This window comes from Procambarus clarkii, chromosome 56 (genome assembly GCF_040958095.1).
Source record: "Procambarus clarkii isolate CNS0578487 chromosome 56, FALCON_Pclarkii_2.0, whole genome shotgun sequence".
Classification (NCBI taxonomy): Eukaryota; Metazoa; Arthropoda; class Malacostraca; order Decapoda; family Cambaridae; genus Procambarus; species Procambarus clarkii.
Genome location: NC_091205.1, coordinates 22,489,819 through 22,510,615, shown reverse-complemented (window position 1 = coordinate 22,510,615; position 20,797 = coordinate 22,489,819). Strand labels below are relative to the sequence as shown.

Genomic DNA, 20,797 nt, shown 5'->3' with positions numbered 1-20,797 from the left:
ATGGAGGATAGTGGAGAGGGTTTTGTAAAGAACAGCCAGACTGGGAAGGGAGTGGATGTGTTGGCTCTACAGATGTAAGAATTAGAGCTCTTAATACATGTCCGAAAGACTAAGACATCGCATACGATCTGTCTCTATCAAAGTTTCGTTTAGGAGCTCTGGCTGTTGCGTCCAGGACGATGACTGGAACGGCTATGGCGTCCAGGACGATGACTGGAACGGTTGTGGCGTCCAGGACGATGACTGGAACGGCTGTGGCGTCCAGGATGATGACTGGAACGGCTGATACGTCCAGGACGATGACTGGAACGGCTGATACGTCCAGGACGATGACTGGAACGGCTGATACGTCCAGGACGATGACTGGAACGGCTGTGGCGTCCAGGGCGATGACTGGAACTGCTGTTGCGTCCAGGACGATGACTGGAACGGCTGTTGCGTCCAGGACGATGACTGGAACGGCTGTTGCGTCCAGGACGATGACTGGAACGGCTGTGGCGTCCAGGACGATGACCGGAACGGCTGATACGTCCTGGACGATGACTGGAACCGGCTGATGCGTCCAGGGCGATGACTGGAACAGCTACAGAGTCTTAAAAAGATGACTGAACTTTCCCAACGTGTTGCAGATGCCACTCTGATGTTTGGTTTTTGTGTGTATGTTAGTGTTTGTATCCCTCACAAATATATGGTGTGTGACGTTGGGACTGCTGGAGGCGGGGGAATATGTTCTTGTGACGGATTGTGTGTGTGTGTTTTTTTTTTAATGTTGAAGCCGGTCATAATTACACTGCGGTTACTGCTGCATCTCGTCTAAGTGGTGTTGTGACTGTTGTAATATCCGGTCATCACCATTATCCTCACCATCACGCTATCATCACTACCGCTATCACCACCACCAAAAAGGTTCAGATGTTTGCAACAAGATTGGCGCCAGAGCTAAGATGGTTAAGCTACAAGGATAGATCAATGACAACCACACAACCTTAGAGGATAGAAGGGATAGAGGGTGGAATATATAATCACATCTTAGAACATACTGAGGAGAATAGATAAGGTGGGACAAGGATAACCTCTTCAAATTGAAAGAAACTAGAGCAAGTAGACACAGGTGGAAGCTGGAAACTCAATGAGTTGAAGGAATGAAAAGAAATACTCGTACCCTGTATGGTGGTCAGCAAGTGGAATGCTCTGAGAGGAGGCTGCCATCTCCATCAACAACTTTAAGGCCAGATTCGACAAAGGATTTTAACGTTTGAATAGTTAAATTGTAACGCAACAGATACAATAAGGCTAGCAGGCGTAAAGAGCTGGATCTCATTCCCCCATAGACACTGATAGGTAACCACCACCACCACCACTGCTACCACTATCACCATCACTGCCACCACCATCACCACCACTACCACCACCATCATCACTGCCACTGATTCCATATGTGCCCCCTTTGTCACCCATCCCTGACGAAATCACATCATTCTGGCTCCCTGTAAATACGTTACTGACATTCTGACACCTTTGACACACTCTTTGGCACTTCCAGACACACACATCGTCCCCCCTGACTCCCACTGACACCCTCTGAAATCAATAACCACTTTGCATTATTTCAGGCACCATGAGTGCCTTTGACTGGTCCCTGGCATCTCGTTAATAGCTTGTGTACGCTGTATCTGGCATTCCCACTTAAAGACTCTTCAACCCTAAACGGAAAACCTCTGAGGCCAATTAACAACTGATTTCCGTGACACTTCGTTGTCAATACTGTTACATCCTTAATACCGTTAGCATACACTTTGGTCCTCTGTGTGATGGACAGGCGTCATCACATGCACTCGATAATCATATACACACTCCAGCACGCATACACTCACATAAACATACACTCACACCCACACACGTACACTTCCAGGACCATTCCATACATTTTCCAACACCCTCCAAAATAACCGCAACGAACTTTGACAATCTTTTGAGACAGAGATGGCTGTCTCAAGCGCTTTCTCACACATTCTTGTCAAGTCTTAACATTTTAGTACACATTAGTGATCCAACCAGGCCATTCCTGACGGCGATCCGGCCCCGGATCTACTTCGAGTGAGACGACGTGACTTCGAGTAATAACTCTTTGACTTCGAGTGAGGACTGCTGACTTCGAGTGAGGACCCTTGACTTCAACCGCTGATTGTCCTCAAAGCCACCAAACGCCTTTAAGACCCCATGACACACCCACCAATGACCCTTGACACTGGCTGAGTCCTAAATCCTGAGGAGACGTATCCTAACGACCGAGGTAATGGTTCCCCTGCTTCACACTAGAATTGCCTTGTTAGCTCTGGTTTGTCTCTTGGATATCTGAGGGAATGGTGCGTTGTGTGGCGGTGATCAGCTGTTGTGTGTGGAGGAACTGTAGTTAGGTTATTGTGTGTGTGTGTGTGTGTGTGTGTGTGTGTGTTTGTGATGATCTCCTTATAAGCCGCTGTTGACACCCCTCTGAATTATAAATGCCGTTAGCATATTCCTTCTTGGCCTTTTCTCAAGTTTTATGAGTGAGTTTCCTCAGGATTTTCTCATAAGACAGTCGTCTGAGCTCAGTTATGAATCTTGTTTTGTATGTCTTGACATTTCCGGTCAAGTTCTTCATGAGTGAAGAACCTTGTGAGAGCTTTGCTATCATTGAGCCAGTGTTGCTGGACCTTGGATGAGGTCTATATAAGCTCCTCAGTGTGTTCTTGTATTCTTGTATACATCTTCTACTGTTTATCGGGGGTTGTATAATACAACCATCACCAGTTTCTCTTTTTACCTCTAGGATGTGTCCCCAACGTACAAATTACAAAGTACTATGACAATTACCGGCTCTCAAGTATTCGCGTTTCCTGTGCATCGGTAGGTTAGGCTAGGAGGGTGGGTTGGGTTCGTACGTTTCAGGTTAGGTTAGTACATTGTATTTTGTACGTTGTGGCAAATCAAGAGATCACCCTGGATATGTGGTACTGCCTGGAAACGCATCCTGTGTTGTTGAAACACACCCACACACACATACGCATGCATGCACGCACTCCCTACCCCCTATCTCTCTCTCTCTCTCTCTCTCTCTCTCTCTCTCTCTCTCTCTCTCTCTCTCTCTCTCTCTCTCTCTCTCTCTCTCTCTCTCTCTCACTCTCTTGTTAAGCATTGCAAATTTGTCTTTGAAAATGTAAGGAGTGCCTTGCGAAACGCATCCCTAGCCATCAGAACATAATAAATTGTGAAAGTGAACCTTGGAGAGTTAATTTTTCAACTTCCCTCAATAGTGAAGAAAAACCTGAGAATTATTGAGAAGATTCGTGTTAGAATCATTAATCTTACCCTTTCGGCCATATTCAACAACATATGTTTACAAGAAAGACTGCTACCAATATATATATATATATATATATATATATATATATATATATATATATATATATATATATATATATATATATATATATATATATATATATTGGTAAATGACCATCGGAAGCATAGACTTCCTATGGTATTAATTCATAATTAAACCTTGAAATAAAACAGTTTGTTCAATATCTTGTCAACGGGTCCGGGGAGTACTGGATAGGAGGAGGAGGAGTAGGAGGGAAGAAGGAACAAGAGGAAAAGAAGGAAAAAGGAACAGGTGGAAAAGGAAGGAGGAAGAGTGGAAGCTTCCAACACGCCACCAACCATACCCAGAGTGACGACTAAGGACACTGTTGAACCTGTTGTCTTTCCCGTGACCTCAGCCTCGTTCCCGGGGTACAATTAGTCTGGAGCTGATAGCCTCGCCATGTCAGGACCCGCGTTCGATCCCAGTTATTGATGGAATTGCCCACGAGTTGATGGCCGCTGTCCTTGCATTTCCAGACCCCGAGCACGATCCCACTGTAGTAGAATGGATAGATGATTTCACACTGTTGTAGCCTCTGGAACCTGGCTATCGGAACGCGGTAGTTGATGGCCGCTGGAATCAGAAAGATCTTAGGTATAATTTACGTTACAGAAATGGTTTAGTTGTGCGTCTGTCTTGATTTTTAGGGACCCCCTGAATGACCTCATATAAATTGAAGGAGAGGTTTCTTCACCGTCAGGTTAGTAAGAGGTGGAGCTCTGAGGTAGGGGCACATCATAGGCCGATCGATGAGAACGGGTAGATTGATGATCTGGCCGCCATTTTTCACTATTAGTCAACACACTCATCCACTCAATCTTTCACAATATGTCTAACATCAGAGTATACTCAAGTTACTTATGAGACATTGAGAGGGAGAGAGCCGAAGCACTCTTTTTCTCCTTTCCCACACGAGGCCTGAGTCCACACACACACACACACACACACACACACACACACACACACACACACACACACACACACACACACACACACACACACAGGTGTGTGTCTCCTCGTATGAGCTACGAGGAGAGACTACGGGAATTAAACCTCACTTCGCTGGAAGACAGAAGAGTTAGGGGGGACATGATCACCACATTCAAGATTCTGAAGGGGATTGATAGGGTAGATAAAGACAGTCTATTTAACACAAGGGGAACACGCACAAGGGGACACAGGTGGAAACTGAGTGCCCAAATGAGCCACAGAGATATTAGAAAGAACTTTTTTAGTGTCAGAGTGGTTGACAAATGGAATGCATTAGGGGGTGATGTGGTGGAGGCTGACTCCATACACAGTTTCAAGTGTAGATATGACAGAGCCCGATAGGCTCATGAATCTGTACACCTGTTGATTGACGGTTGAGAGGCGGGACCAAAGAGCCAGAGCTCAACCCCCGCAAACACAACTAGGTGAGTACACACACACACACACACACACACAAAATGGAATGCACTAGGAAGGTATGTGGTGGAGGCTGACTCCATACACATTTTCAAATGTAGATATGATAGAGCCCAGTAGGCTCAGGAATCTGTACACCAGTTGATTGACGGTTGAGAGGCGGGACCAAAGAGCCAAAGCTCAACCCCCGCAAGCACAATTAGGTGAGTATACATACACACACACACACACACGCACACACACATTGGAATTTAATGTTACACTCATGTGTATTGTATATTTGTTTTTACAGTACGTTTTTGTCCCCCATAGTAAAGGTCTTTGTATTTTTTATCTTAAGTTGCAAAGTGTATTATTAAACTTGAGAACTTGTGTCGCAAGTTGAAGCACTTTCCTAAGAACGTATGTACAACGCTCGAAACTTGCAACTGTCAATGTGCAGTTCTTGCTGCTAATAGCACTTAGCCGAAAGCTTATTGGCACTTTTTAAAACTTAACCTACTTAGTTTTTAAGTTTAGGTAAACTTATCTCTTGTGTTGAGACATTAGACTCTTAAACTTTTGTACACATTTCTCGCCTGTTCTACCTCTGAGGTTGTGATCATAGCTCCCATGGAGGGGCTTTTGTGCCTGACTGTCCCCGCCTTGTTTATGTAAATTGTAAACAACCACCTCAACCAAGCATTGTAAACAAGCAACACAACCAAACAACACAACTAAGCAACACAGTGAATAACACAGTTTGACTGTCAGACTGTTGTTAATACAATAGTATATGAGGATTTCAGGACTCTGGGATGAATGTTGCATTTTATTTACATTTGTTTGATATAAATTATAATTTCCCGTATAAGTGATGATGAACTTTTGTATTGACTGGAATTTTGTTATGAAATAATTTTATTTTCATTAAATTTTTTGTAAATGTTTTGAAATGTGTAAAAGAAAGAGTAGATAGTAAATACGAAAGTGAGAGAGAGAGGGAACTTTATTTACATATGTTTTATTTACTAGTGAGCGAGGAGCCCAGCTTTGTAAAGTTGACTTACGTGTTTCTTTAAGTCAGCTGTGTGACTTGAGATTGTTGGACCTCAGTGAATGTATTCTCTGGAATTCTGATCTGGACCATGTTCGATCCCACAGTATACCTGCTGGTTGGTCACTAAGCACTTGTTCCTTGATACATACGTCTTAAACTGGACATTAAACCATAAAAACAAAGTTAATATGTATCTGACAGATGTTGTGTTTGCCTTTGTTTAATTAGGGGGCCTCGTAGCCTGGTGAATAGCGCGCAGGACTCGTAATTCTGTGGCGCGGGTTCGATTCCCACACGAGGCAGAAACAAATGGGCAAAAGTTTCTTTCACCCTGAATGCCCCTGTTACCTAGCAGTAAATAGGTACCTGGGAGTTAGTCAGCTGTCACGGGCTGCTTCCTGGGGGTGGAGGCCTGGTCGAGGACCGGGCCGCGGGGACACTACAGCCCCGAAATCATCTCAAGATAACCTCTCAAGATAACTCAACAGTCTCGGGTGTTTGAACACCTGTTGCACATGTTGTAGCTTTTCTAAACACGTGAGCACATGTCTCACGTATTCTCAGTTTGACACCAGGTAGGTGTTCAATTGCCCATTTATATTTTATATGTTAGTTTCTTGTTTCTGTTTCAAATATACGTAAATTCTCGCATTAATTGCTTTGTTATAAAATTTCCCCTCAGAACAATTGTGGTGATTTGTTAATTTATTCCAGAGGGTTTATATTTCTATAATTGTCTCATGATTTTATATGTTTTCTTGTGCATTTATATGGATTATTATTGTGTGTGATTTACTAAGTTGAATTGCCATTATAGAAGTAAATTTCAGTAAACTTATTTTCCCATTATTTGCCCATTACATATCCCATTTGCATTCCCTATTATATTTCAAAGTTGCGCTACCTATTATATTTTTAATTAAATCAATTACTGCATTTCCTGTCCATTTTTCAATTCCTCTCTTGCCTGTTTATTTGCCAATTTTTTAAATTTGATTTATTTCCCATTATTTGCCCCATTACAGTGTTACAAACTCTAATTTACTAATATACTTTTTATTGAATTATCTTCTCATAAAATATCGTCTGTCATTATTTGTAATACATGACTGAAGTATTTAAATAGATAAGCCGGAATATCACAGGTGATATTAACTATTTTTATTAATGTATCAACAAAAAATAGGACTACCAACAATGGATAGAAATTGAAGTTTAGAGTTAGGAAAAATTGGGCAAATAATGGTTTAGAAACAAGGTGGTTGATTCGTGGAACTAATTACTGGGAAAGATTTGGGATCGATGGATTGTTTCGAGTGTAGGCCAGACATATACTGCCGCATTTGCACCAGTAAGTCTTCTGCAGTTTCCTTAATTCGTATTTTATGATTTTATTCATATGTTTCCATCTCTTTCTCTTCCCATAGGAACATAAAAATCAAAGAAACTGAAGAAGGTCTATTGGGCCATTCGCGGAAGCTTCAATTTATATCCACCCAAACCCATTCATATATATGTCTAACCTACGCTTGAAACAATCAAATGATCGTACATCTATTATGTTACCTGGTAATCTGTTCCACAAATCGACAACCTTGTTTTCAGACCATTATTTACCCAGGTTTTAACTAAATCTAAACATCCATTTTTTTATATCCATTGGTTTTACTACGTGCTTCTATGCTTTGGAGTTTGTAAGGTTCATACAAATGATGACTCTTAGATCTTTATGGTATTCAGACTTCTTGACATCATTGTCAAGCTGATATCTGGTAGCTCCATTACTATTACCTATAGGCTAGGAACTCTTGATATCTTTCCCTCCCCCTTGTCATCTCCCCCTTCCCCTTGCAATCTCCCCTCCCCCTTTGCCATCTTCCCTCATCACTTTTTGCTTGTCACCTATCCTGCATGTAACATATCACTCTATTTCGCCCTCCCCTCTTCCATCACCCCTTTCCCCTCGTTTCCTAACTGTTTCCCTTCGTTATCCATCCCGCCCTCATCTCCTACCTTCTACCCCTATAACACTGTTAGTGGGGCGTCTTCTCACACTCCCCTGGCTACCCCTCTCGCTCTCTTGCTGCTGCTGCTGCTGCTGCTGCTACCCCTGCTGCTACCCCTGCTGCTACCCCTGCTGCTGCTGCCCCTGCCCCTGCTGCTACCTCTGCTGCTACCCCTGCTGCTACCTCTGCTGCTACCCCTGCTGCTGCTGCCCCTGCTGCTGCTGCCCCTGCTGCTACCCCTGCTGCTGCTGCTGCCCCTGCCCCTGCTGCTGCGAGCACCAGGAGGGTCGTCCCTCAAACACCACCAGAACAAACACAACGCAAGATAATAATGTTGCCTTGTGGAGTTGCGTGGCTACAGTGATCGTTGCAAGGACTCCATTAAGATAGGTAAAAAAATTGCATCTGTCACTGGGAACAGCATTTTATGGACATTGTGTGACACAGGCCGTCAGTGCTTAACGTAAAGGCAGGTACTTTCATTTATATGCTAATGAGGTTTATATCGAAGCTTCAGATGTAATCACAGAGCGAATTGCTTCACGAGATATGCTCATATATATATATATATATATATATATATATATATATATATATATATATATATATATATATATATATATATATATATATATATATTAGTATATTTTGGTAGCAGTCTTTCCTGTAGACATATATTATTAAATATGACCGAAAAAGTAAGATTAGTAATTCTAACACGAATTTTCTCAATCTTTCGTACATTTCTTTTCACTGTTGGAGGTAATTCAAAAATCAATTCTCCAAAATTCATTTTTATTTCTAGTCTGACGCGACACTTGAGCGCGTTTCGTAAAACTTATTACATTTTCAAAGACTTTTGAAATAAGACTTTCAACTTTTCACAGTTGTGTATGTGTAAAGTCTTTGAAAATGTAATAAGTTTTACGAAACGCGCTCAAGTGTCGCGTCAGACTAGAAATAAAAATGAATTTTGGAGAATTGATTTTTGAATTACCTCCAACAGTGAAAAGAAATGTACGAAAGATTGAGAAAATTCGTGTTAGAATTATTAATCTTACTTTTTCGGTCATATTTAATAATATATATATATATATATATATATATATATATATATATATATATATATATATATATATATATATATATATATATCCTATAGTTGTAAGCCTATAATTCCAATATTGTCTTTTCTAAAGTAACAGTGGATTATTTTCCACAATAGGATGAAAAGTTTTTCATTCCAGAATTTCTGAAGCTGTTTCCAACCTTTTATTTTTTCCAAGCCTGACCTTAGCATTTTTATCAATAGAGCACGATCTGGCAGTCGATTTTTACATTGGAAAAAAATCTGTGTGGAATTTCAAACTTTGTGTTCCATCGCGTTCATGATTAGTAGACGACTTTGCTGGGCACAGCGAATTAAGGGGAAATATTGGTCGTTGGTTTAAGAAGAACCAAACCCCACCTCCAAACGACGTTGTTAATTCTGGCTTTCAGGTTATCGACGTTGTATTATTATAGGATAAACCTTTACTTAAATATATAACCAAATGATGAATTTAGATAAAGCACAAGAAATATCAACTCAATATTTCTGTGCCGTGATGGGTCTCTCTTCAGCAGAGATTACATGCTGTTGTTGTTGTTATAGATTCAGCTACTCGGAACAAGTTCCAAGTAGCACGGGCTATGGTGAGCCCGTAACTTACCTGGCACAGGAGCGGGGTAAGTAGCACGGGCTATAGTGAGCCCGTAGTGGACTTACCTGGCACAGGAGCGGGGCAAGTAGCACGGGCTATGGTGAGCCCGTAACTTACCTGGCACAGGAGCGGAGCAAGTAGCACGGGCTATGGTGAGCCCGTAGTGGACTTACCTGGGACAAGAGCGGTGCTGAGAGATTACAAGTGTGAGGATCTTATATGTTGTAATGTTAGGTCTGGCGTCTTGGGAAACGAGGATAAGCGACACTTTGTAACCATTTAATTACTTTATTCCAATATTTACTGACGTAACGGAGGTGTCCTTTCTTTAAACTGTGAAGGTGAGCGAATTATTGTCTTTATTATCTTGAGGTTATCTTGAGATGATTGCGGGGCTTTTAGTGTCCCCGCGGCCCGGTCCTCGACCAGGCCTCCACCCCCAGGAAGCAGCCCGTGACAGCTGACTAACTCCCAGGTACCTATTTACTGCTAGGTAACAGGGGCATTCAGGGTGAAAGAAACTTTGCCCATTTGTTTCTGCCTCGTGCGGGAATCGAACCCGCGCCACAGAATTACGAGTCCTGCGCGCTATCCACTAGGCTACAAGGCCCCTCGTAGCCTAGTGGAGACATCTAAGACACCTGGAGACATCTGTCTCTATTACCGAGACATCTAAGGTCATTCCTCACCTGGCTGCCATTCATCTTTTAATATAGTACTATAAATTCCCTAGCTGCTTGTATTGAACAATTGGGAGAACGGTCCTAGCCAGCAGGGAGCCGGTCGGCCGAGCGGACAGCACGCTGGACTTGTGATCCTGTGGTCCTGGGTTCGATCCCAGGCGCCGGCGAGAAACAATGGGCAGAGTTTCTTTCACCCTATGCCCCTGTTACCTTACAGTAAAATAGGTACCCGGGTGTTAGCCAGCTCTCACGGGCTGCTTCCTGGGGGGTGGAGGCCTGGTCGAGGACCGGGCTTCGGGGACACTAAAGCCCCGAAATCATCTCAAGATAACCTCTCAAGATAACCAGCATCTTTACTTGTGAATATGTTATCAACGTATCTGTACCCGATCATATGTAGCAAGGTATGATCCGGGAGGGAATGTGTGTCTCCAAGTACTCTATATACAAGTTAACAATGTAGATAGTAGAGTACCCAGAAGGGGGCCTTACGGCTGAGTGGACAGCCCTCGGGATTCGTAGTCCTAAGGTTCAGGGTTCCATCCCCGGTGGAGGCGGCAACAAATGGGCAGAGTTTCTTTCATCTTAGCAGTAAGTAGGTACCTGGGAGTTAGACAGCTGCTACGGGCTGCTTCCTCGGGGTGTGTAACAAAAAGGAGGCCTGGTCGAGGACCGGGCCGCGGGGACGCTAAGCCCCCGAAATCATCTCAAGATAACCTCAAGATAACCCATATTATAGCCCTTAGACACAGGTGTACGTGTGACTTTGCAACAGGGCCGCCATGTTCTTATGTGACGTTAGTCAGAGGGAAAGATAGCTTGCCACGAAGATGACATTAAAAGATGACATTGACATTAAAAGATGCTTGATTAAAGCCAAGTGTCCAGGTCAGAGGGAATGTCAGGTATACACACACCTGACAACAGTCAGATGTGGGTGTCCAGGTCAGAGGGAATGTCAGGTATACACACACCTGACAACAGTCAGATGTGGGTGTCCAGGTCAGAGGGAATGTCAGGTATACACACACCTGACAACAGTCAGATGTGGTCACCTTGCAACCTTGGAGGGCTGCTAAACTATAGGGTGTTATTACAGTCTTCGTTACTGGTGGTTTAAATGGTAGTTTCAAGTTTACATTTTCCAATTGTCAGTAACTGGAATATGTAACTAATGGCTCACTTTAGTGTCCTGTTGCATGGTTACACTTTGTAGCCGGCAATAAGTACATTGTATTTGACCAGACCACACACTAGAAGTTGAAGGGACGACGACGTTTCGGTCCGTCCTGGACCATCTGGAGAATGGTCCAGGACGGACCGAAACGTCGTCGTCCCTTCAATTTCTAGTGTGTGGTCTGGTCAACATACTTCAGCCACGTTATTGTGACTCATCGCCTGCATACATTGTATTATTTTGTAATTTTAGGAAATACATTTCGCAAGTTAAATGTGACTTTATCTTGAATCTTGTTGATAATTATTCCCGCCTAAGAAACTCTTGTTATCTTTGCCATTTTTATGTGACTTGAAAACAATTTAGATATCTTTTCAGATTTAGATTTACATAATTCTATATGCACTCTTATAAGTATTATAAACAAATCGAGTCTTGCAATGGATCTCCTTTAGGTGCCAATCTTGCAAGCGTTTTTCTGTGTCAATGCAAACCGCTCTGTAAACAAATCTCTAAATGCATTAAACCCAATAACTAACTCAGTCAAGATAAATATAAAAATTATCGACATTTTCAGCACTCTACAATCAAAATTGTGTTTAAATTAAAAATTTAAACACATTATAATTTAAAGGTGAATTTAAAGATGATAAATCATTGTCTTTTCGATTCGTAAAATTATTTAATAAAAACGATTTCGAGGCTTGTATGGATATTACAGACAGAGGTTGACAGGTGTAATCATTCCACAGGTGAATCATTACAGTTAACAGGTGTAATCATTCCACAGGTTACATTATAGTTAACAGGTGTAATCATTCCACAAGTTACATTATAGTTAACAGGTGTAATCATTCCGCAGGTTACATTATAGTTAACAGGTGTAATCATTCCACAGGTTACATTATAGTTAACAGGTGTAATCATTCCACAGGTTACATTACAGTTAACAGGTGTAATCATTCCACAGGTTACATTACAGTTAACAGGTGTAATCATTCCACAGGTGAATCATTACAGTTAACAGGTGTAATCATTCCACAGGTGAATCATTACAGTTAACAGGTGTAATCATTCCGTATCTGGAGGAAGAAAGCAGCAGTGTAAGTGGAGTAGCACTGTTTATCCCCAACTTCCAGAGGGTGTCACCAAGTGCGAATATTCCCACGCTGTCGTAACTGAGCACCAGCCTTTGATGCCTCCTGTCGTCTCATCGTAAGTGACACTTAGAGAGACATCTCATATACCACACCAACAAAACTCTACCTCACGATCTCTAGACTTTTGTGATGCAAATTGCCCCTCTCCTCATGTTTTGAAGCTGAGACGCATATTCCCAGCGGTACTGAGCGCTGGGAGACATATTTTCAGTGGGGTTAGGAGCTTAGAAGGATGTGTTGCTTAAGTTGTAACGATCCCCGTGTTGTGGGAGGAGGGGAGACGGAGTGGTTACTGTGTGGAGGAGATTGTGGTGGATGGGTATTGTGTGGGGCATGTGTGTGGTGGGTATTGTGTGGGGGAGAGTTACAAGTGTGCTGTGGGTTCCATTAGTGAAATTGTGTCACAGAGGTGACCCCCTTCCCCCTCACCAATACCTCTGGTCCTAGTGTCCAGTTGACTATAAATTATCCAAAGGTATAAATAGCTACGGTTGTCGGTTGATGTTGTTTAAGATTCGCTACTTGGAACAAAAAGTTCCAAGCAGCACGGGCTATGGTGAGCCCGTATAGAGGTTGTTGGGTTGTGGTCATGTTCCAGGGTAGCGAGGCTCTCTGGAAACTTATCCAGCCGCCGCTTGTACTAATATTGTCACCTTCCACGACGCCAGATCTCCGTAATAAGGTTCAGCAAATTGTCCAGGTCTAACTCGCCCGTCTGGGGTGAAAGGTCGAAGGTCAGGTCATTCTACCCAGACACATATCTTAAGGAAACTTACTTCACAAGATGTCTCTTTCGTGTAAGGTACGATGCCGCTCTCGTCCGAGTTCTATTCTGTGTATGTAAATTTATACCCATTCGTGTATGATTGTATAAATAGAAAACGTAAAATAGTCACCTGCACATGTTCATTTACTGGAAGCGTAATGTCTGGAAATGATATGAATTTAGAGAGGCACGTAATACTCTCAGGATATTTAAGGGGGAAGAACTATTACCTGTATACAATACTCTTGCTGCCACGAACGGCAGCCGGTATTTGTGGAGGTGGGCGTGTGGGTTGTGGGCGGGGGGGGGGGGGCTCCGGCTGCTGGCATGTGGGCGGGGGTACTCCCTATGCTGTCATGTGGGCGGGGGGGCTTTGGCCAATGTGATTTTGGCGGATCGTCTGCGCCCCAGAAGGGGATAGTTTAGAAAGGCATTCAAGTGTACAATTACTCCTTCCATCGGCGTCCTTGTACAGACCCTGACGGCATGGAGAGACATGCCTCTGGTATGGGAAAGAGATGCCCCTGGATCGGGACATATTTGCCCCCTAGTATAAGAGAAACATTCCCCTGATGTTGGACATGCTTGCCACTTGTGTGGGACAGACACGTCTCCTGGTGTGGCGGTAAGGTCCTGAGAGTTGGCAAGTCGGGTCTTTGAGGCTTGTGTGTGGGTGAGAGAGAGAGAGAGAGAGAGAGAGAGAGAGAGAGAGAGAGAGAGAGAGAGAGAGAGAGAGAGAGAGAGAAAGAGAGAGGCATTACTCACACTACCTGTTTACGGGCTGCTGTTGGGTGTTAACGAACACCACTAACATCATTACCAAACCAGCTCCGCTGCCGCCACTAGCTCCCGTCCCTTTGATGGCGGAGCTGCCACTCTTGATGTCCTTACATGGTTCACTGCCCTCGTGGCCGACCCTTAAGACGCCCACATCACTTTCCTCGAATACTAATGAATATATTTATCTGTTACTAGGAAGGGGAAAATTGTCCGGTTGTGCCTTGGTGTCTTCTTCCTCCTGTCTCGTCTCTTTTATTTCCTATTTCCCGTCTCACTTTCCATATCCGCCCTCTCCTACTTCTCTCTTTCTCATTCCCGCTCTAGCCTCCCTCTCACTCTATTCCCTCTTCACTTTTCCCCATTCTCACACCTCTCGTCCCCTCTCCACCCTCTTCCCATAGGGTGTGCCTCGATGTTCCATACTGTGTGTTCCATAGTGTTCCATGTTCCACAGGGCTCTTGCAATGTCCGCAGGTTTTACCCAGTTGCTAACAGCATTTGTTCGGGTATTTGGGTCTATTTTGTGTCATTCCACTTTACCAGCCAGTCCTCATCAACACGGACCAAATGTTCCTTAACCCAACCATCAACCACTGGCTCACAGAATCTTGTTTGAGAGTTTCATGTTAAATTTCAACCCAAAAAATGTTTCTCAAAAGCCAATTTTCCGCTATGTTGAGATGTGTCAAAAACAGATAACAAAAGACACTTGTAAATTGTCGCGAATAATAATTAGAATTTTAACGTTGATATAACGTCAGTGTTATGTAGTGCATCAATCCTACAGGTTGATACCTCAACCAGGATCCATCAACCATTTACGCAATATCTTACGAAACCTGTAGATCTTTCCTCAATTATGGGGGAATTTGTATATTTAATTAATAGTTTATGAGGTTCTGAAGCACCAGGAGGTTGTTTATAACATTAACCTCGAGTTGTTAAGGTTCGAAGCTCGTAAACTGTTTAATAAATGCAAACTAAGTTGGTATGATTATGGAAAGATGTACATGTCTCGTAAGTGGTCGCGTAAATGCTTGATGAATCCTGGAAATTAGGAAATGGCATTCATCACATCATGATGATACCGTGTGACCCTGCATCTTCATCATAGAGGCTGTAATGGATCGAAACGTCTTCCGGCATTTGATATAGCTTAAGTCAGAGGGTCTGAAGTCTATGATAACCCCCCACCCCCACCCCAGGTTAATGCTGGAACCCTTTGATGCTGTGTGAAGATCCACCACCCACTCCCGACACCAACACAGAGACTAGACTGGGTGATTATTGCTCTCAACGTGAGCAACTGGTTTCATGTGTTGGGTAGTAGCTGACCTGAGAGGCTGGCTTCATCTATCACCTACCAACTTTTAACTAAGCATTAATATCCTGAAGCTGGCAACCGTGAAGCCTAAATGATATGGAACATATTTCAAGATTACGGTGAAAGCAAAGACATAGAGTGGAGTGCGTTTACGAGTGAAGTTCCACAAGGGGCGGTTCTAGGGCCCATACTTTTTCTTATTTCAGTCAATGACCTCACAAAGGATATTGGCTCCTTTGCTATCAATGTTCGCAGATGAGGTGAAACTGATGAGTAGAGTCACGACAGAGGTAGATTGTGATGCATTTACAGACGCATTTGGACACGCTCCACGTCTGAAAAATGGCTGCTGGAGTTTAACCCACCCAAATGCAAAGGTATTAGGATTAGAACAGGAGTGCGGAGACCAGTACAGCAGTATACGATGAAAGGAAGACAGATTCTACAATCAGAAAAGAAGAATGACCTGGGAGTGGACATAACCCACTCCCATGTGGGTATAGTTGACATAACTTTGTAGGTGTGTGTGTAGTTGTGGATAAGGACGTGATGTGGAGTGTGGGAAGGTATGGAGTGAATATATGTGGATAAGTCAGTGGCAATTTATGTGAACGTATTTTGAATTATTCCTCATTTACCCTGATACATCATTCTCTCTCTCTCTCTCTCTCTCTCTCTCTCTCTCTCTCTCTCTCTCTCTCTCTCTCTCTCTCTCTCTCTCTCTCTCTCTCTCTCTCTCTCTCTCTCTCTCTCTCTCTCTCTCTCTCTCCTCCCCTATTATACCGACCCTTTTTCTCTCAAGCATAAAAGCAATCACAATAACTGTCAATATCAGCACCTCCTCACCCCCCCCCTCCCTGCCAACACCGCCCAGGGCCCAGAAAAGAAGAGCAATTATCCAATGATCGTCGGATTTGCCTTGCGGTAAACTCCCAATAACCAATGATAACCTCGTTCTTTCAGACGGGTGTTAATATTCTTTTTTTTTCCTTTTTTTGTCCTGGACTCGTGCTCGTTTTCTTTTTCTTTTACGTCTTTGGGTGGGATAATATTTTACACATTTCAATGTTTACAATGTTTGAAAATATTTACAAATAGGCAGCAGAGTTGTAAGTTGTAAATGGCGACTTGCGACGTGTAAATGATGTGTTCTTAAGTGAAGAACACGACGTAGACCACCATTCAAGACCTTGTTAAGAATATTAACACCAAATACATAATTGGAAGGAAAGAAGGGGTTAGGGGTAAATAAATAGTCACCAAGATGTCATTCAATTCACGCGTGTTTAATCTAGGAGTAAGTGGCTAGAAGAAGGCGTCCACTAATCTATCCATCTATCTGTCTTAACTATCCATCTCCCTCTCCTCCCTCTTCCCTCCCCACACTGTAGGTCAGCATTTCTCACAGCCGTTGCTGAGAACAAAAATAAACAGGGAATTCGTTACTCCAAGTGCTTATTCGATATCTCTTTCGCTTTTTACGGCGCCGAGTCGTCGGGAACTGATGGTGTTAATCTCACCTTGCCATCTGGTGACCCGGCCCTTTGCTGGGGGGGGCCTGGTCCTTCGCTGGGGACCCGGCCCTTTGCTGGGGGCCCGGCCCTTCGCTGGGGACCCGGCCCTTCGCTGGGGGCCCGGAAACTATGGAAGGTGTGAGGATTGGGGGCCCCTTTTTGCGATTCTAGATGGGCTAGGTACTCACCTAGTTGTGCTTGCGGGGGTTGAGCTGCGGCTCTTTGGTCTCACCTAAGGTCCACGTGCTCTATTTCAAGGTAAGGTGACACAGGTGGCAATGGTGCTTGGAGCCTATTGTGTTTATTGAAGGATAGGAAGGCAATGGGAATCTTGAGAAATGCTCCGCTCCTGTAAATCCACTACGGGCTCACCATAGCCCGTGCTACTTGGAACTTGTTCCGAGTAGCTGAATCTATAACAACAATGGGAATCTTAAGAGGGACAAATTCACAAGGGCCGTGATGAGGATTCGAACCTACGTCCGAGAGGACCCCAGCTGCGCCTTAATCGAAAAGGGAAAACATGGCGGCCAGCCACGGGGAAATACAGTAAATAAAGATATAATCAAAACAAAACCAATTATTTAGGGAGGGGAAAAGTAAAAGCAAGATTGTCATTGTGAGTGAGAAAGAAAATTGAAAGTTTTTCCAGTGACAGAAAAACAGACCAATAAATGGAACAATTCGGAGAATATACGATAAAGAAAAAGACACAAACAGGGACAGATGGACAAAGAGAATTTTAACACAAATTATTTAAAAAAAATAGAATAACAAACCAACAAGAAAAGAAACAAATGATAAAAAAAATCTATTTTGTCCGAAATGCAAAATTATTCAATAATAAATAACCAAGTATTAATAAAAGATAATTGGAAGGGGAACGCGAGAGGTGGAGGAAAAAAAGAGAGAATAAAGATGGTGGAAAAGATAAGACCGATAAGATAAGAAGACATAAGAAACAACGGACCAAATCTTTGATGATAACGGAGACCCGTGAACAGCAAGTAACGGCATGAGGTAATCCTGTTTACTTAATCCTATAATCCATCTCTCCTACAATCCTATAATCCTTCTATCCTGAAATCCTATAATCCTTCTATCCTACAATCCTATCCTTTGGATCGTCCTAATTTATACAATTAAGGGATGATATTTCTTGTGGGGGAAAAGGGCTGGCAAGCGTAATATGGATGTAACAGAGAAGAGAATAAGGAAGAGAGGAGAGAATAAGAGGGAAAAAGAGGAGAAAATTAGAAAGAGAATGAGGAAGGAAGAAACAATATAGAAGAACACTGTGTTCAACTATATGTTAGAACAGTAAAGTGTTGAAGACACACACACACACACACACACACACACACACACACACACACACACACACACATACACACACATACACACACACACACGGATAGCCAGACTGAACTACCAGAGCGAGACAGATATACACGCAGAACAAGCAGTCATACACATACACAGGTAGAACAATCAGAGGTGCCTGTCTATATATGCAGATATACAGACAGAACAACCAAGCGAGAGATAGACAAGAGATACAGACAGGAACTGAGAGACAGAGAGGCCAGCACAGGCAAATGACTCCATGTAAATGTTTGGCAAATTCTCGTCACAACAAATACACCATTTTATGTGATAACAAAAACATTTGTTTTCATTGTTAGTGTAAATGAAAATGTGTAGGAACGGCTGCTATGCCTTCATAGCGGACGCTGTATGTTTATCCTTGGCGCTATACATCTATCGCATGTGGTATACATTAACAGTGTGTGTTATCCCTATCTATCGCAGTCGCCAAAACTGCGTCAACTTGCGTGTGTGTGTGTGTATGTGTGCGTGTGTGTGTGTGTGTGTGTGTGTGTGTGTGTGTGCGTGTGTGTGTGTGTGTGCGTATTTGACCTACACATTACATACAATCATGACCTAAACACAATCAGGAGGTCACAGTATTTGGGGCAGGGAACAATATGTGCTCAAACTGCTTTACTGTATATGAAATTTAATCGTTTTAATCCGTTTGGAATTTGCAAAAGGAGTTTTTTTTTGTTTTTAATACCACTGATAAAATACGAAATGAAAACAGTTAAAATCTATGTTTTGAGGCCCAGGAACAGAGCAATAAGTAAAAATAATGGGCCTTTCACCTGATGCTTCTGGTCACCTAGCTGTATATAGGTACCCCGGGAGATAGGCAACTGTTGTGGGTGGCATCATGGTGAAGATTGTTATTGAACCGACGTGACACAGCTGAGGGGTAGGAAGAATTTATCAGGAGAAAGCGCCAAGCCATTACGACTATATAGCACTTGGAAGGAGTCAGGATAAGGATTTGGGATGGGACGGTGGGAAGGAATGGTGCCCAACCACTTGGACGGTCGGGGATTGAACTCTGACCTGCATGAAGCGAGACCGTCGCTCTACCGTTCAGCCCAAGTGGTTGGGCTTACATACTACTGAGGGTAGAACTATCCTTTATGTGTTGTATGAAGATAATAGGTCCTATATAGGAGTGGCACCTGAGGCACTCCTACAGGTTTCCAGTGCTGGAGTATACCCCTCTCCCCTCCCCCTCCCCCCATTCCTCCGTGGAGTATACCTGGGTATACAAGGGGTATACAAGTGTGAGGGGAAAAGGTTCAACTTTAACAGACACATTGATCACTTTCATTATGACGAAGGAAACGTGTGATGGATAAATTTGTCAGGATGTAAACTTGTAATGAAGAAAACTTGGGAAGTAAACTTGTGTTGAAACCGAACTTAGATTGGTTCATTATGTTCATGAAGAACACGAACATCCTGTGTGAACTGTGAGTACCCTTCATGCCTTGGCCTAGTATCATTCTCCTTTTCTAATCCTTTCTCCTCCTCTGCCTCTTCCTTTTCTTCCTCCACCTCCTTCTTCTTCTTCTTCTCTTCCATCTCCTCCTCCTTCTCTACGTGAATACATTTACCTGAAAACATTTCACGCATCAAAACAGAAAGTTTGTATACAAAAATATAATTTTTCGTTCCTCATAGAAAATAAACACGTTTAGAAAGGGGAGTCTTATTTCAGTCCTTTAATGATTTATTGTGGATTTTTGCCCTCGACTTGCGTGTATCTGGTGAGTTTCTTAGCCTCCAGCCTCCCTTCTCCCCTGCCCCTGGCGGCAGCCAAGTTTGGAGTGTCAACAGCGCTCATCCGCGATGTTTATCCTGGAGCTGCAGCCATGGAAACACCAGAAACGATGGCTGCCAGAATTTCCGACTGGCTCTTGCGTTCACAGCTGTCGAAGCTCCTGGGGGCTGAAGAGGGTCTTTGTTGGGGGCGGTGGGAGGAGAGAAAGAGGAGGGGGGATTAGTGAAGTCTTTTCGAAACCTCATGGAGGAAATATGCTCATTGTGTAGGAAAGGCGGGGTCCAGGAACTAAAGGTCGATCTTGCAGGCACAAATGAGTGTAAATAGGTCACTCTCTCTGTCAGTTCTTTGTTCGTCTTTTCCCTACTCTGTCTTATATTCAGCTTCCATTGTCTTGTTTCCCAGCAAGCTGGGAAGAGTTTCAAACGTCACCACCACGCGACATTTCCCTAATATGGTCTAACTCTCAAAGAGACAAACTCTCTCCCTCTCCCAGATGGCACCATTGAAATCGTCTAACCAAACAACTTCCAGCGTACAACTTCCTGGAATGCAACTTCCAGGGACCAGCTCCCTGGAATGCAACTTCCAGGGACCAGCTCCCCTGGAATGCAACTTCTGACCAGCTCCCCTGGAATGCAACTTCCAGGGACCAGCTCCCTGGAATGCAACTTCCAGGGACCAGCT

At 43.3% G+C, this 20,797-nt stretch overlaps 2 protein-coding genes across 2 annotated transcripts in view; one reads left to right on the top strand and one right to left on the bottom strand.

The window, feature by feature from the left end:
• LOC123770736 (uncharacterized) overlaps positions 1-20,797 on the top strand; it is a 758,174-nt gene that overhangs the window by 644,583 nt on the left and 92,794 nt on the right.
• Positions 110-14,412, bottom strand: LOC138353207 (aggrecan core protein-like). Its single transcript, XM_069306087.1, has 3 exons — positions 14,406-14,412; positions 14,171-14,298; positions 110-583 (listed from the first exon to the last, which is right to left on the bottom strand). The coding sequence occupies exons 1-3, from the start codon at positions 14,410-14,412 to the stop codon at positions 110-112; spliced, it is 609 nt and encodes a 202-aa protein (XP_069162188.1).